Source organism: Lycorma delicatula, chromosome 10, assembly GCF_047948215.1.
Source record: "Lycorma delicatula isolate Av1 chromosome 10, ASM4794821v1, whole genome shotgun sequence".
Classification (NCBI taxonomy): domain Eukaryota; kingdom Metazoa; phylum Arthropoda; class Insecta; order Hemiptera; family Fulgoridae; genus Lycorma; species Lycorma delicatula.
Genome location: NC_134464.1, coordinates 22,972,428 through 22,991,932, shown reverse-complemented (window position 1 = coordinate 22,991,932; position 19,505 = coordinate 22,972,428). Strand labels below are relative to the sequence as shown.

The 19,505-nt window shown below is 30.2% G+C and overlaps 1 protein-coding gene across 2 annotated transcripts in view; it reads left to right on the top strand.

The window, feature by feature from the left end:
- Positions 1-4,861: 4,861 nt before the first annotated feature.
- Positions 4,862-19,505, top strand: part of LOC142331784 (uncharacterized) — a 53,571-nt gene continuing 38,927 nt past the window's right edge. For both annotated transcript variants that reach the window (XM_075377883.1, XM_075377884.1), the window contains exons 1-3: positions 4,862-5,083; positions 8,861-9,049; positions 13,997-14,144. In XM_075377883.1, the coding sequence (XP_075233998.1) occupies positions 8,889-9,049; positions 13,997-14,144 (309 nt within the window). In that variant the 5' untranslated portion in view covers positions 4,862-5,083; positions 8,861-8,888. The remainder of the gene's footprint in view (positions 5,084-8,860; positions 9,050-13,996; positions 14,145-19,505) is intronic.

The window sequence follows — 19,505 nt, the reverse complement described above, 5'->3', positions numbered from 1 at the left end:
TTATAGATGATATAAGACATTTAAAACATGCTCAAGAAGAGCTTTCTTCCGATAATATACTTATTTATGTAATGTACGGATTTACGTAAATTTTTAAGACTAGAATATCCGGTAGCGCTTGCGGAATAAAAAAAAAATGGAGATGGCACGCCACTTAATTAAGGGGTTCCGTGTTTGACTGTATCTAATTTATATGGATCGGCTTAGTAAGTGGAGGACGAAGGGACTGAAAACCTGAGTTCCGACTCAGGTTAACCCGTTATGCGAGTTACCAGAGTAGTTATTTTATTTATTTGTTTTTTACACTAATACGTACTTATAAGATGATATTGTAGTGTAACAGGCTTTTTATTTACGCTCAATTAATTTTACATACTTTAAAAAATTGTTTATAAATGAGAAAAATTATTATTTTTTTTTATTTAAAAATTAGAATTTTGTAATACCTAAAATTACAGTAATGAGAGAAAAAATATCATAATTTAAACAGAGAATACATATTAAACATTTTGCTGTAAATTTAAAAAGTTTCGCTGCGAAGAATATTTCATTAATCAAATAGAAATGAAGTGCATATAAGACGTAAAGATAAATTACAGGATAGTATTACGTGCCCTACTTAATCCTAGGCACAGGCAGTCGGACATACAGCCGGATGTAATCAGACGTACAGCCTTGCGATTAGATGTTACAGTAAGACGCTATCCGTAATCACTCTTTGAAAGAAACTTTTTAAATATAGATTTGAAAAGTAGAACTTTGTACGCGACGTGATGTCGTATAACGAGAAAATAATATTATTTTACCCGGTGCATAGCTTTAAATACAATTTAAAAGTCGATTGCTGAAAATTAAGTTAGGTCTGTTGTTCATGAAGTGATTTTAAACAAACAAAAACAATGAATTTGTGGAAAATCTTTCAATAGGATTTAGTTTGTTAAATTTTTATTATGGCACCCCCGTGTTAATTAAACATTCAATTGATACTAGCTGTTTATAAAAATAATATTATTTTTCATTTTATTTTATGAGCACTATAATGAAACCTTTTATGAATTATTCTTATAATTGGTGCATGTATTATCAATAAAAAAATTACTCTTGCTTTGATTTATTTTTTTGTCTACGTTTTGAGATCCGTTAAGTCTAAAAATATTAAATATTGTCGCGTGTTCCGGGGCTTGATCAGGATATTAAGAGGTTGACAATTTAGAATGTTTATGTAATTACAGTTTATTGGTTTAAAATGTTCATAATTACAACCAGACAAATGAGTATTAATAACAATGTTGATAAATACAATAATGATAATAATAGATTGACAATAATAAAACAATAATTAATGAACACAAATATTAATATGGTAATTACAACCACAATAATAGTAGTAAACGATAATTACATGACATAAAACATAACATAATTAAAACAGCAACCATGTCATAAAAACAGAGAGAAATACATACCGTAATCAACAAAGAATAACAATTAAAATATTACACATCAAATAATGATAGTAATGTCAATAGTAAAAAATAAATACAGATTACACATACCACAGAGCTCAAAATAAATTATCGTTCGGAATTTATTGCAGGTATATAGACAGAAAACTAGTATTCAGACCCAATAACCAAAGAAACCGCTAGTCATAATTCTTTTCAACCACTAGTCTTATATTAACAAATTACAGTGTATTGTTCACTTGAAAATACCTTTGTCATCAACCCTATCAGTTTACGAACGAAGTATATTGTATTATTTCTTTCAGTTATACACTTATAGTTTTACTGTAACTCACCAATAGAATTTCTGGTTTATTAGAATTACTCGTGGCGTCATCTTACTCGTATCGTACTAGATTCAAGTCTCTCATCGCTGGACTGACGTCTTGCATTCTCGTCTCGCATACTCACACCTGTGACTCTCCTCGCTGGACCGTCGTCGTAACGTGTCGCTGGACTGGTTCGCAGAACTCCGCCGAACCCACACAACTCGCAGCCTCTCCTCGCAGAACTGCCCTTGCGGGACTGACGTCATAACGCCTCGCAGCTTGGTTCTAATAGAATTCTTTTTTTAGCTGGTTTTACTGGGCTATTTATACTGCTAGCCTCTTTATCTGTCGGACCAGACCCAAGTCGAAGCGTGAAAACAGTCGACCGAGGCTTTTGTTCTCATGAATTTCAAACCTGGTCTCTTCTCACCGTACAACAGGTGTTCATTGTGTGTTAGCGAACAGTATAACATAGGAAAATTGTTAAACGGACCTATACTTTACAAAAAGGGTTCTTCTTTTTGTCCCTTTCTGGATTCTGCAATTTTTATACTTTATATTAATTTCATAATAATCGGTAGGAATCCGTTACTCAGGCTCGCTATACCGGTCTAGTTACAATTTTTTTTTACAAAATTCTGTTCAATCACTTCTATTTTGTTTTATACCATAGAAACGGTTTACTCAAAATATAAATTGTGATAACTCGTTTATTTAAAGGATGGATTCAATGAAATTTTATTTAGTCCATATATAGTCCACTTCTCTGCAGGAACTAAACTCAGTGAATTTCCCGATTACCATATTCGTCTTATACAGGGCCAAAGATCAAGGAAAATTAGCGAATGACGATAAAAATAAATCCCAAATTTAAAGTGTTAAAATTCAATTTAAAGATTTAAATTGAAAAATATTATTGCTCCACAGAAGGATTTATATACCTCTCTGATTGTAATTAAGCAGTAAATAAGTTATTTGTCGGTTCAAACATTATATTAAGTTCAAATTCTGACTCGCTCTATATTCAGTGATGACTAATTTGGCATTGTAGTTCATAGAACAGACAATTCACTAGATTTCGTTTTCCCGAGTTCCAAAGAGTTTGTGATAGGTGACTCCTAAATTACTTACTTACTAGCCAACGCCCACTCTTGGCTGTTGAGCCATTTTGTGACGCGCTGATCAGTATAGACGGGACTCTGTGTAAACGGAGCCTTCATCAACCCTCTGTGAGTGGTCCAGAGCTTTGCAGGTCCCCAGATGGTCTACATCCATATTTTTGTGGCTGGAGAGGTCAGAACCCGTATCCGATGTAGGTGCGAGGCCAGATAGTCATTTCCGGGTTTTAATCTAAATGCAACAACGCTAACTGCTCGAGGAAGAGGCTATAGCTTACAGGGCCATGTGTGACAACGCTCTCCCATTTCTTGCCTGCCGCTGATTCTTTGCGGTTTTCGCCAAACCATTTATTGACTGCAGAGTTTATTTGCGCTTTGGCTGAGTCAAGAGAAGGAGTGCTGGATGGGTGAGGCAGAGAGGTTCCCTGCTTTGCCAATTTGTCAGCCTATTCATTACCATATACGTTAACATGACTGGGAACCCATAGGAATTTCAAACTGTCAGCCTTGACATCCCAGTTCGTTTAAGGTCTTCCTGCACTCCAAACATCTTGTGCAGTCAGTTATAGTGTTACATGACAAGTTCCGGATGGTTGCTTGCGAATCGGCAAAGAAAACTGCCTTCCGTATGGAAAGGATTTTAAGTTGAGTGGCGGCTGCTTGAATCGCGGCATAATCTGCTTGAATCTTTCCGTCATAATTGTGGAGCGACAACTGCAAGGTGGCCCTGGAAGTGGTGGTAGTAGTACGCGGCTCCTGTTTCAACTTTTCCCGGTAATGATGATCCGTCTGTATAAATGAGTAAACATTCCTCTTCCGGATAATCTTCATGAATGCTTTGGAGCGCAGCCTGTTTTAATTCCGCCTCATAAGAGGCATGTTTTGGCAGTTGATGATATTTTAAGTTATATTTGGTTTGCTGCAGATGGTCGAAAGAATCTTGATAGATTTTAAGAAATAGTACAACAGATATATGATATGATTAGTTTAAATTTAAATGGTTTATCTATTTCTATAAATATATATATATATATATAATCTATTTACTCCTAAATTGCAGTTTGAAGAAGAAAAGAAAAGGCGAATGTAAGCAGTTTTGATATTTCTTCATTGTTATATAAAAGGATGAATCTTTTAATTATATCGTTACTGGTGATGAATTATGGACGTCTCGTACAACTACACCGAGAGTAAACGAACACCACTGAAGTAGCATCATTCAAGAACCCTTTTACAACAAAAGAATCAAGAACTGTGAGCGCAAACGGTTCGCTTACAATTACTAATACCACAGTCAAAAAGTTGTAAAAACGGTTATTAAGGACCGAGAAAATGATCGCGAACGGTTACTAATACCGGAAATAAACCATATTGCAAAATCCCGGTTACAACACACTTGCTGATTCTTAAGTTTGGTTGAGCCGAAGTGTTCTAATACCCGTCGCGTAGTTCGTGTTCGTATCTAGCCCCCTAGTGATTTTGTTGTCTAAATTAAAGGAATCCTTTATGGTAATTATTTTAGAAGTGATGAAACTAGCGGCGAATTTCTCTTGTGATGGAATAAAAGAAATAGTATAACAAATAAATGATACGATTAGTTTAAATTTAAATGGTTTATATATTTCTATATATGAACCATATATATATAAAATCATTTTACATTTGATATTTAATATATATATATATATATATATATATATATTTAAATGAAATAGTACTAAATATTTCTTAATTATTATTTGTTTTAGAACGATCCAGCTCTTTTTGCTTGAGCTTCGTATAGACTCTGTGAATTAGAATGTATGCTTAAAAAAATTGAATTTGGCTATTTATATATATTTTTTAACTATTTATTTTGTAATAATTTATTTTAATTTTAACTTATAAAACCATCTTGAAATAGTTTGATGTTTTAAATGTTCACATTAAGATGTTTTTGTTGGCGGCACTGTTGATAATGTGAGTGTTTTTCAAGTAGTTTGGGCGGTTGTTGTCTGATCGGTATTGTCGTAATATTTGTCTGTGATCATTGGTATATTTCAGTAATTGCTGAAATAACTGTATATACATATTCAGTTTTCAAAATGTGGCCATGTAGATAAGATAACTGCGTATTTACTTAATTATTAGAATTTTAAACATTACAACGTATTTTTAGGTTAGGGTTTTTTCGTTCACTAATGAATTAACGGTGGGTAGCATGTTTATGAAATAATAATTTAACGTACTATATTTATTGAATTTGTGCACTTATTTATAAAATAATTGTGTCATATTCTGCGTGAAATGTGATATATGTTGTCTTGATGTATTCATACTCACTATGATATATATTCATATTACTATACAATAGCCGTCGGCATGTATTTCTTTGTATACTTAAAACGTGGACGAAATTTCAGTTAAAACTATTTCACAAAAACTGTATTAAAAACATATGTCACTTAATATCATAGTGAATGTATTATTTGGCATGTCCTTTGACATTTGTGAATGTAAACTGTAAAACGGATCTATCAGTAGGTTAATGAGGAAGTTGTTACTTAATACTGAAAAATGTCCACCTTACCAATAGCATTGTTGTATACTATCAACATATTTTGTACATTGCAGTGTATCATGTGGCTAACACCGTTTACTGTCAGTTACACAAAATATACAACATAAGAATACAAAAAAAAATCTATTAAGTCACTGGCTGATCCTTTCTCTGCCTCTCTCCCTTACACCGTTCCAACTTCCAAGTGTATCCAACTCTACCTGAATGTTTGGATTGCCAACTTACATCACTTTTTTCTTAGCTATCAGTCACTTTCTTAGATTCGGCTTACTTAAGATATGCCATTTTGAATTGGTTGTCACTAACATAAGTATGCTGAAAAATCGTGAGGTCTTCACATTTGAGTTATAATCAAGTTAGGGTGGTTATTCTTTTGAGCTCTATACTATATAATGGCGTTGACAGCTTTTATACCTTTTAACCTTATTAATATACTGATATTAAAAATGAGTATGAAATAAAAAATATTAAGTTAAATTGATCCCACCTTGAATTTATTTAAACATTTTTTGTGAAATATTCCATCATGGTTGGTTTTAATTAGTTTTGTTAGTCACTTGTAAATAAATTATTTTTAAGCATGAAAAATATTACAGTATGCTTATATAATTACATAATATATTCTGTTATCGTATCTCAACCTTACAAACCATCAGGACCTAGTAATAGTAAATTGATCTTATGCGAGCCTTAGGCTATGCAAGATCATGTAATATAATTAATTTGGCTTACCGTATTTACTGATGCATTGTAAACCTGAAGTTAATTGAAAAGAAGACTGTTCAAGAAAAAATATTCATCTTTTTACACAATTATATACATTTTAAGTTAATGCAAAAACCATTTAAAATAAAAAAGAAAGTTATAAGTGCATCATCATTCATGGCCTTTTGTCATAAGGAGCATCTTTATATACTCTATTACAATGTGACTTATTTTAACTCTTTCTAATGTTAATGGTTAAATGCATATTTTAGAACATTAGTCATCTTTACCTGGCGTTACTATATTTTCTCCCTACCTATAAATCATTTGTGGGCAATCTAGGAGTGAGTTTAGCTAATTGTATAGCCAAAGAATAGAAAACTAGAGAGAAGAGGATGAGGAAAAGAGGAATTGAGAAAGGTCACCTGTCGAGATGGTTTATTATCGTGTCCATGACTTTAGTATGGTAATAATTCCTAAATCTTTAGTAATTTGATTATGCACCTTATTTGACTGCCGGTAATAAAAAGAAGTTGTTAGGCTGTCTTTTTCAAAATAATTTATTCATAAATGTTTGTGAATAGAGAGATGAAAACCAAAAATCGAAGGAGAAGAAAACGCTGGGTGTAAATGTACCACTATTTTTATTTTTGGTCATTAGTTTCTTTTCTGGTACTATTTTATTTACATTCCTTATATTTTATGATAATCTTTTAATAAAAAAATATTTCCTATTAACTGAATTATTTGCATTCAATATTTTTTTCTTTTAGACAAGACTGAATTTAATTATTAAATTACCTATCCATTCTAGTAACTTAACAGTATGGTCTCAGATAATATGAAAGTGTTTGAGATAATACTAATATCTTTTTTTTTAAGAAAAATATAGTATTTCAGTAGGAAAAGAATAGTCTATAGGTTTGGATTTATTTAAGAATTTTGCTCGCAAAAACGTTATTAATAAGCAAGTTTGAGCAAATAAATTACAGATATTTCAATCTGTCTAACGTGTATGTTTTAAGTGAAAAAATAAATAATGTTAAAGAGGTGAATATACGGGTATGTAAGATAAAATTTGTTTACAAATATCAGTTACTTACGGTGTTAAAGGAATACAGCCTGTTTATCTAATTCTGTGAGTCATTTAAAAACACTAATTATCATACTATTTGATGTAATATCTCATTTGTGGTTATGTGTTAAATATATAAAAATAAAACATTTATTATGCTATAATAGCTATTAATTTAGTTCAATCTGTGATAAGACAAGATATTTCCACCCCTGTTACTTCATCCATGTCATATTCTTAATTTAGCATTATATTGATACAATTAGCATTAATGCTAATTTTTAGCATTTATCTAAAGCTAAAAATGAGGAAAAAGCTAAACAATTTTCTTTAGCTAGAAGTTATGATCACATTTTACGCCGTGCACAAATCATGTTTTATTATTATTTTCATCATTATCATTTAAAAACTTAACAGAAAACTAAGAATTATTACTGTACCTTACCAGGTAAATTTCCATTTTGTTGTTATAGATTAACATGTTTGAGATTTATCCCTTAGTCTATCAAAATAGTTTACAATTTCATTGAAAGATATTGTTCAATTCAAACGATATCATTTACAAAGATTAGTGAATGTTTAAATGTGAGGCCAAAAATCTGTTTTGTTAAAGTGGAAAAAAGAATACGGTTTTATAATTCTGATTCTTTGTTATTAAATGGCATTTCAGTATTATTTTTAAAATTTTATTTTTGAATAGTAGGCCTATAAAAATTATGCATTTAAAAAAAATTCATGGAAAGGTGGGAAAGTTGTCTTCTTAAAGATATCAAGTATACAAAGAAACAATGGAAAGAAATTACAACCAGTGTGTGATAAGGTTCTGCAAAATTAAGAACTTCTTATGTCTTCTTTTTTATATTTGATTAAAATAAGAAAAGGAGTGCAGAAACAACATGAAGTCGTCTAATGGTTATGAGCTGATACTTTCACGAAGGTGAGATTATGCAGTTTTCTCCTAACTTTTAGCAACTAAGTTTATTAAATTTTTGAAAAAAAAAAAGAATTGTGTGTCAGATGGATAAGATTATTGTTGTATCTGATACTAAGTAATATATTTTGACACAAAAATGAAAATATATTCAAATCAGCTCTGTATTTTTACATGGAAACAATCTTTAAATAAGGTAACTAAAACAAAAGTTGTATGGGAAAACTTAACTTTGACACTACCAGAAAAACTTCCTCTGAAGAATAAAAAAAAAAAGAATTTTCAATATCAGTTATGTTGGTGAAGTGTAACACTTGAAGAAAAAACATATGGATCATATTTAGAACATCCTCCTCTTACAGAAATCTGTTTAAAAATTTTTATTTCATAAAATCACAGGTTACAAAAAAAAAATTAATAAGAATGAATGAGTACAACAATGAGTTTATTAAGAACAATATGAATTTATAAAAACTTGCCAGCCCGTCTGCAACATCTCCCTCATGTATGTAAGGCATGCTGTTCTATAAATCATGTACCTGTTGCTTTTTGCGATTAGTAGTTTTATTTATTAATGATTAATATTTTCTGATATGATATGCTTTACTTAAAATAACAGATTTTGTAATAATGGTAGTGACTTTTAGTTCTATGGATTTAAAATATTTTCCTGATAATCTTGACTAATTTTTAACAGTTAATTAGTCATCTGAGTATAATAGGCTATGATGAGGATTCGTTTACCACGACTTATATCAGCTATAAGTCTGACAACTGCAGCGCTTTTAATGTGGACTATTGTTAAATATACTACAAAGCAGAATTTCACTCAAACTTGCCATCATTCTGAAGAATTTCAAGAAGGATTACACCGGCTAGCTGATAGGTAAGTAAATAGAGCACATATTTGTTATGATTATTTATTCAGATAGTAAAAGAACTGATGACAAAAAATAATTATTATGATGAAGATAACTAACTAATTTTGTACCGCATGAAAAATACCATACCTACCTAGGATTTGAATCTGGAATCTGTGTATAAAGATATGCTACTATTCTCTATGGTAATCAGCAGAGTAAGCCCTATTTGTTATGAAATGAGTACATACTAAACTTTATCAGTGAAATGCCTTGGAAGCTGGTTGTTCATGCTCCCTTTCATTATAATTAATTTTAATTCAGGTCATTGAGTTCTTAGTTTTATTCAGAATTTGTAATTATCTCATGATCGTCTGAGAAAAGTACCACTGATTTATGCACTGAATTAAAATCGTATATAAATTCAGTTTATCATTTTAAAGTTTCCTTTCCAACTTTATTTTAATGAACTAGCATATATGGAAACAATAGAGTGATGTTCAGGTAATTTAATTTATATCATGTGCTGGCCAAGGTATTCAATTTTAATTCATAAAATGATCAGTGCATCACTGTTTTCGATTTTGATGATATTTGATATATGATAACTACCCACCTTGTAGTGACCAAAAAATATTGTTTTATATTTTTTTTAAATGTTTTTCTTGAATAATAAACTATTTTCTAACTCACCAACAGGTAAAAACAGCCATTTTCACCACTTTTTCCATGAGCTGTAGCATTCTTATTTACAGACGATCAAAAACGGCTTTTTGGAAAGAGTGAAGATGGAACTTCACCTTAGTGAAAATTCATTTTGTTACATAACTAAATTTTGTAATGTTTACAGAAGTTACGTTTACAAAGTATTGTTTTTTCAAATTTTGGGTCAAAAGTAAATAATGAAGGGCTTGGGTAAAAGACCTGTTTTTTACCTTTTAACACTTAGGTACTAATAGTACTTATAAAAAAACTTGAACTGTTACCGAGTGTTTTCCGTTAAAAAAAAAAATGGCTGCCATATTGTAATATTTTGAAAATATCTCATTTTTGGCACTCAAAAACCACGTGTGGGACAGTTGGCAAAAATCTGAAATGTTTACAGCAGTTTTTCACAAAGTACTTTTTATGAAATTTAATACCATAAAAATTTATGGAGTTACTCAAAGGAGTTGACAAGTAATGAAGCCAAAAATACAGCTAAAAACACTGTCCTTCTAACTGTAAAAAATGTATTCAAAAAGACTGATGTCATGTATTTTTTTCAGATTATAAAATTTAGAACTAAACTCATTAGAATGAATAAATTGATAAATAGTCAATTACAAAATGATAGACAATTACAGAATGATAAATGATAATTATAAAATTATAAACAATTCAAATACATTAACAAGTTGTTCAAGGCAGTTTTACCTTCTTTTACTCCAGCTAATAGAAGTTATGAGTTATGATCTTGCACTTTTTGATAAAAAAACTTAACTAACATAACTTAGTCCTCCTGCCATTTTTTTATTGAATATAACTTAAGTCCTCATTCATCTTTGGTGTAATGTGTCCTCTTCCAGTAGTTGATAGAAAAAGCTCTGAAGGCGTGAGACTCTTTAACATATTTTTCAGTTCAACCCATGTTTGATTATGCCTCAATGATTTTTTGAATGAAGTAACAGGATCCTGCGGATGGAAAAAATGTATTTGATATTCCTCTTCATTTTCATGTATTTTGACTTAATGACTTCACCTAACCACCACTTGCCATTGGATATGCAGTAGACATAATTTTTACGTTTTGGCTTTTGTAAACCTATAAAGCAATCAGAAACACTAATGTCCTTGTGTACTGATACTAACGTAAATGTTTCTGAGAGGTCGCCCAGACTTTCAGAATACATTTCTGACTTGTTGGAACATAACTGTGAAATGTTCTTTCTGAGAATGTTGTGATTACCTGTTAATGTGAACTGAGGTATTCTTCAATCTTTTTAAAATCTTTATTAGAGCAGAAAATAAATGTTATATTTTTAATATTGTCTGCAATAATTGTACATTGAACAATTGTACAGAAGGTGTAACAATTTGGTTATTGACTTCCTTTGAAGGCTTGCTTTAGTCAAAGTTCTTTTTATAGTTCCACCAATACCATCACATGAATCTTTTCCATGGTATGAGGAAAAATTCTGCTGCAATTTCAAAATTTTTTTGATGGTAGCAAAAATTTATGCATTTTTTTTTTGTTTTAATACTGGCCTGAAGAACCATCAGAAAAATAAAAAAAAATACTTGTGGTAACAGTATTTTTACTTTATTTATAAGTTGCTTTTGGAAGCAGAAGAACAGTGTAATATTGTGCAAGTTTTGACCAGTAATATGACTTCATTCTGTATCACAAAAGGAAAATTTTGAGAGAAGTCTTCGATTACAGTACATTCACCCTCCAACACGTTTTCCTTTTTAATGTTGAGGAAATTGGCTTGTTTCTTTGTAACAAAGTGATACCTTTTTAGATTATTCAAATTTTCAGTAAGTTTATCTAAATACTCTTGAAATGGAAGAATTTGAGTAACCCACTGTGTGAAGATAATTTCAGAATCTAAATCATCCCAGCTCTCTTTTTCACAGTGACAGCATGCTCGTTTCATTTTCTGTATCACATACCACGGTCGAAAGGAGAATTTTATAATCAAATTTCATTTTTAGAGCAGATAACATGAGTTTTATATTTTGGTGGATAACACACATACACACACACATACACACACACACACACACACATACACACACAGAGAGAGAGTGAGAGAGAGGGGGGGGGGTGATACCTGACCCGCCAGCCAGAACACAAAAGTTGGGTTTTAAATCAGCAAATTAAAAAAAAACAAAATTTTTAATTATGTTTTTCTTTGAAGGCTGTGCACAATTCTTTTAAGTTACATAAGATAAGCTTTTTTTGAATATTATTTTTTTTTCTATCAGTTTGTCTTAGAGACACAATCCTTCTTGCCTGGTATCATTTGACTGTGCTCATCATTCTGGAAAAATCTTGGACACATTTAATAACATTTTCATCAATTACCTGATGTTTTTTTTTTTGCTGATTTGTGGTAAAATTCCTTTTGTTTTAACTAATTGTTTGAATTGACGGGCTAAATACTAACACTAAACTCATTTTGAATTTTTAACCCGGTTTAAATTTATAAACCCATTCATTTGACTGCTGTTTCCTCTCTGGCGTGTAATATGAAATCCATGTTTCAATTGGATTCACCAGTAACAATTGGATTAAGCTTTTTCTGTGTAGTGCATAAAAAATTCCAAAGATCAAAGTCAGATTTTTTTTGTGACGTTCTGTTAAGACATGTGGCACCCAACGTACATAAACCTTTACAAAGCATAAATGGTCATGAACAATGCAACCAATAACAGCTCTTGAAATATCAGGAAAAAGAAGGCCAGATTAGAAATCATTGAGTGATGATCTTTTCTGATTTCATCATCGCCGCGTTTTAACAAGTCCTCAGTGATTATTAAGGGCCTCCGAACAATCTTCATCATTCACATTAATTCTGTTATTTCTAAACCTTTCACACCATTTTATATGTTTCTTTCATTCGTTACATTATCACCATACACAGCAACCAACTGCCTATGAATTTCTGACGGATTAATGTTTTGATGGTTTAAAAAACGTATGACTCCACATATTTCATGGTTGGCGGCAATATCGATTTTCCTATTCATTTTATAATGTAATAACTCATACGTAATGAAAGATACTACAATGTGACAACTTGCAGACAATTATGCAATGTGTTCATTACTAGTGTGGTCATGAACGACACAGGTTCGACAAACTTAAGAAAGAAATTTCTCAGCATTCCTTACTTTAGAGATATCCCTCGTAATTTGCAACTAGATTTAGAATTTTGGCTCATCTTTCTGTGAGATTTCTTATTCCACTCGTAAAGAATTGTTCACTTTGGTTTCTGAGCCATTCTTTTTATGTCTTCTTGACCTGCTAATTGATAACAAACTTGGGGCCACATACAAACTCATTGAGAACACCAAAACAAAAAAAATCTTATGGTGTTAGATTAGGACCGAAAGGTGGATGTGTGACAACACCTGATGAAAAACTATTTTTTAAGTTCTGTACAATTATGAAGTGAGGTGCCTTTGCGATTTTGAGTCAGCTGTTTTGGAACCCAACTTAACACATTTTATCGTAATTTTGCTTATAGATAATGGAATGGAGTGCCGATACTGCACTATCAATTCAGACCTTGTGAGTGAGACCATTAATGGAATTTTACAAAACGCAGTCAAAATTTCCACTTCTGCTATGATACAAGTCAGTGACACTTGTTCTACAACTTAAACTGTTAGAGCCACTTATACAAATTTGTACAGTTGTATTTTTTACCATACTATTTGTACATTTTACTATACAGTCTTAAATTCCACAAGCGAATTTTGCCGTTTACACCTTCAAAAAATATAAATTTTTTCACAGCACACTGTTCTTGCTCCTTACAGGTTTCAAGATTTTTGAAAAAAAATCCATAATGAATTTTATAATGGAAATTCTTTTCAAAGAGCTGATATTTTCTGTCAGGGGTGCCGTCTTGAACATGACAGTTTCAATTTATTCTCTTAATTAGTTTTTCCACTTGTTGCCATTTGTCTTTAATTATTGAAAGTATTTAACCCTCATTTTGAAATATGTTAGCATTTTGATAGTAAAGTGTGAATCATTAGTATTTCTTTTTTACATGAAGTGTTAGATTCTTTGTATGTTATAATGCATAGCATAATAAGTGAAGAAAATATTCACAATTTTTTAATGTAATTTTTTGATTAAGATATATTTTTACTTGTCTTCTGTAACTTCAGAACAGTTCAGTGCAATTTAATCTTATCAACATCATTTACTACATTTCTGTAAAAGTTATTTTGTTTTTTTATTTTTTTGTTCACAGAGTCCATCATGTGCTCTCCTCGTTAGGTTTATCTCATTTCTTATGTTATGGTTCACTATGGGGCCAATTGAGGTTATCACGTTCTCTCCCATGGGAGCCGCATGTAGAACTTTGTATCCTTAATGAAGAAATTTCTTTAAAAGATGAGGTGAGTGTGTATATCCTGTTGTTTATTTATAATTTATTATCATTACAAGCTGAATTATTACCAAGAGTTACTCTGAGCACCAGTTATTGCTTACTGCCTGGAAGGGATCCATTCCTTAATTCAAATTTTTACATAATTAAAAGAAAAATATTTTTCTTTATTTTAATTGTTGTCCTATTTAACCAACCTTCTACTAAAATGCATCACCAAAAAGGAAAAGTGAAGATTTATTTGTAACAGTTACGTACGGAGGGCCATCTTGTCTAAAATGATAGTTTGCTGTAATTTCTATGTACTGAATCTTTTTGATCAGATGGGTTTCTACATGGTAAATGACAAAAAAACCTGTGAAGATCGCATTGAAGCTCTGATGTGTAGTTTAAATTTTAAAAAATTCTAAGAGAATATAGTAATTGCATAGAATTTCTATTCATTGTAATGTAAGATGTATCTTAAGTTTATTTAAGATGTACCTAAGATAAGTTTATGTAAGATATATCTTAAGTGTGAAAAAAAGTTTTTTCTAATTAGCCTGATTTAAAATCAAAAAAGGTGTTTGTATGACCGTGTTAGAAAAAATTTAATTTATTATCTCTCAAATATATGTCCCTTCAGATTTTTTTCTTTGAGCAATTCTTTGTGAATAAATTGCAAAAAGTGTCAGCATACTTGAAAGCCCTTATTCAAGAATAAAAGAAAAATACTTTAAAAAGATTTTAACAAATTTTGTGTTACTTATTTTTTTGCTCTTTTGTTTTATGCTCACTTAGGAAATACAAAAAATAAAATCATTTTTGTCAAGAAAGGGGAAGGACCATGACAATATTTTAAATGATTTAAATTAACCATGGATTAGAAGGGAATGATAGCCAGATTTAAAACATTTTTTTTTTGTAGGTTAGATTTGGAATCTTTTCGTCACATCTTGTAAATCCATTTTGTAATGTGTTGAGAAAAATTCTGTTAAGTCAGTAGCTGGATATATCATCTTTGTTTTTGTTTATAGTTCTTGTTACTACTTATGATAATGGTTCATTATAATGAACGTATTTATTTTGTTATTTTTATTAGCAGTAATTTAATTCTGAAAAAGTTCATAGGAGAATTGTATGATTTTCAAATAACCATGAAAACCTTCATACAGTGACAATGAGAATTATGGTTAAGAAATGAAGTGGCTATCATTTTAAAAGCGGGAGAAAAAATTTAAGTTAAAATGTAATAAAGCTACAGGTTGTGATGAGTTATCAGCAGAGTGTTTAAGGTCTTAGAGGTAGGTGCAATAGATAAATTAACAAAACTTGAAAATAAAAATTTGTAAGACTGGTCGATAATCAGAAGATTTGCTTAAAATACTATGATACTTGTCTTTTAAAGAAGAACGCCAAATATTGTAAGGACAGGACTGTCCTTACAAGTCTAATATCCCTGCTGCAAAAGCATTGACAGCAATGAACAGGATAGAGGGGATGTTAAGCAGTTTGGTTTTAGAAAATGAAAGGAAACTAGGGGCTCAATAGATTTTTTGAGTCTTGATGGAGAAAATTTATAATTTTGTCCAGTTTTTTTTTACGTAAGTTTCATTGAGTAGGAAAACTCTTCGATAAACTCATCATCACTTTTATGTGAGATAAAGTGATGAAAATGTTGAGGGAAGTAGGATTGGATTGGATGGATAGAAGATTTATTAAGGAATTATATATCGGACAAAGGATGTAGTTTCAGATAGGAGAAAAAATAGAAGCAGTAGAAATAGGAATAGAAAAAGAAGAGGAAATAAGCATGGATGCTGCATGTCTCAAATCCTTTTTAACATTTATGGAAACCAACTAATTGAGAAAGCTCTGAAAGACTTAAAAGATGATAATTATATGACATAAGGAGAAGAACAAAGAAAGACAATTAAGTTTACAGAAGACTGAGTAGTAATGACTATAACTTAAGAGAAGCTACAGTGATTGGTGGATAGAATAAACAAGATAGGAGCAAAATACTGAATGAGAATAAACACTGATAAATCCAAACAAATAAGAATATCAAGGGAATATGGCGCAAAAAAGATTACTTTGAGGTGAAAACTATTAGAAGAGGTTGGTAGTACAACTACCAGATACTACTAGATACTATTAGTATCTTGGAAGTACAATAAAGTGTGATGGAAGTTGCACTGAGAAGATTAGAAGCTGAATTGCAAATGGTAAAATGGCTTTCAGCAATGTTAGAAATCTGCTTATTACAAAAAGTATACTATTCTTCTGAGAAAGAGATTTGCAAGATGTTATGTTTGGATTTTGGTATTAAATGGTGAAAAAACATGAAAAATAATGAAAAGAGAAACTTGATATCTGAAAAGTTTTGAAATGTGGCTATGGAGGTGAATGCTAGTTATTAATTGGCCAGAGAGAGAGAGTAAATAATGTTCAGGTCTTGACAAATAAATAAGACTAGGATTATCGTTAATCAATACAAAGAAGAAAAGCTAAATGGACAGGCCACAACCTAAGATATGACTATATTCAAAATGTAATAACTAAAGGAAAAATTGCTGGTGTAAGGGGAAGAGGAAAAAGGAAGATAGGAATGTTGGATGATTTGAAAGTGAGACAAGGATGCTGTAATTTAAAAGAAAAAGCCCAAGGTAGACCATCATGGAGAATGCTGTTTCTTGATACCTGTTAATAGACAGTTCTACTAAAGAAGAAGAATGTAATTCTGAGACATTTAAAAAAATGTAACTTTGATACACATTACATCATTTTAGGACTTGAATTTACTGTCTAATATTTGACAGCGGCATAAATAATCAACCGGTAAATATAAACAAGAATATGTTTTAAATACAGAAATCAGCATTGCATTAAGTGAAAATATTATTTTTAAATTCCTGAGGAATTATCACTAGAAAATATATATCGTTAAAAAAATTAAAAATTGACTGATATGGTAATTTAGCATCTGTTATGAATTTTTTTTTGGAGAATTTTTAATTTTTTCTATCATTAGAGGCAGTTTGTGTAAGGCATTGTTTTATAATAGAAGAGAGTATATTAATTTATTATTTTACAGATCTGATTATGATTATAATGCATGTGAAGCCCCTAAGGTGTAAGAGGCACTAATCAGAGTTGTTGGTTTCCCTGAGAGTAACTGTGTTCACTTTAGAGCCAGTTTCTGGTCAAGAAAGTGAAGTTGTCATTGCAGAGTAAAACATTTCCTGGATTTCAGTGGCCTTGACATGTACAATTTGTTTGATTTGCAGAAAACAGTAATGGAAAACCAATACACTCCTCAATTTCCATAATAAGCCTGGAATAAAGGATTTTTTTCTTTGAGAATGATTGTGCTAGTTTCCAGAATGACTTGTATTTTATATCAGATTGCCTACAACCTTTTTGGTTTTAGCACGTAATATTCATACTGGATACCCATAAATGTAAATGCCACTTTTATGTGTAGAATTTCTATCCTGCAAAAAGTATTATCTAGTTTTATTTGTGGTATTCACATTTAACACATAATTTAAAAGATTTTCTTCATATTATATAGAAGAGGTATTAAATAATAATATTGTTTAATATGTATATATATATATAATATTGTTTATTAATTATATATAATAATAATAATGTCTTGTATATGGTCTTAAATCAATAAAAAAATTTCCAAATAATTTAAGTTTCAACAAATGAAAACACATTTAATAAAATCATTAATTAAACATTTTACTTATGATGAATATTTTATTCAATTTATATAAAAATATACTGTGTATAATATTACCTATTAATTAGCCTGAGTAGATGAGTAGTGAGATTGACAGATGTTGATGTATGGATGTAGATAATGGTTTCAGATGTACTTATTTATGTATGAACACACAGCTTAATTTATGTTTGTGATGGTATACACTTATTCAAAGTTTATTTCTGTAACCGCTATTGTTGGCAATGGCATCTCTTATATCTATCGTTAGGTTACTTTTTTATCGAGCAATCAAATAAACGAAACAAAAATATCTAACTATTTTGCTCTGTTGTCTGTAAAAGGAAACATCATTTATAACTGTAGGATACAGTTTTCTAATTTTTTGCCTACTAATTTTTATTTGTATGGCATTACCAAGTGCAATGGTTTCTATTATTTATCATAAGTTGTGTGTGTGTATGTGTGTGTGTGTATGTGTGTGTGTGTGTTTGTTTTGATAAATGTTTTAGAAATGACTAATTTTTCATAGAAAAAATATTTATGTGCTGTTTGTTTAATTTTATCTATTAATAAAATAAATAATTATAGAATATTCTAATGAGATAATTTAAGTAATAATAGTAGTAAATTTAGTAAATAAATAATAATTGTAGTCTCTACAATTTTAGATCTTTTTTTTATTTATTTAGTGATAAAGGAAATAATTTAAAGTATTAAAAGTCATTATTGAGTAATTAAGTTAAACATTTTATGTAGAACAGTATATTAAAATATATATTATATAAATCATGTCTTGATTGGGTATCATTTATTTGGATATTCTGTATTAATAGCACTTTTATGGTGTTGATTTTTACAAGAAAAACTTTTTGTAATTTGAAAATAATTTTGATACTTTATATTATGAACTGCTTATTTTACTAAAGTTTAATGAAAGTGTTGCAGTCACTTACTAATTATTGACCCACACAACAAAATAACATCTTCAAGATAACCTATGGATGTCCTAGTATAATTTCCAAGATATCATTGGATGTTCCTATTTATTTTATTTTAGCTTCTTTATATGGGTGGATCACGTTGAATCATACATATTTGAATTATTAGTATAGAGGTGATAGAGTCAACTTTCATGGGATCCTGATTATCAGTCAGTACACAATTCTATAATTGCATCAAACAAAAAAGAAAAAAGAAATAAAAACTTGAAAATTTAGAAAACATAAATACACTAACAACCACAACATTTGTAATAACACAACTCCACTGCCATTACTGGTAGTAGAATTGTTATTCTTTGAATTTAATTAGCACAGTGGTCAATATGTTAATGAATTATTTGAATTTTTCAAAAAGTTATATATATGTACTCGTGTATATATACACAAGTGAACAACTTCAAACCTAATCACTTCAGACTAAACACAGTTGCAACATGTACTTTATGAATGAAATGGAAAAATGAAAACATGATTTGATTTAAAATCTGTATTTATATTAGCAAAAGGTTTAATATTTGCCATATTTTAACAAATGATTTTCAAAATGAGCGTCCTGCACAGTAATGTATTTTTGTGCTCAAGTGATCATGTTAGGAGTCATATGATGCAAAATGTTGTTGTCACTGCCATCGATCTTGTTAAATTTTCATCAACA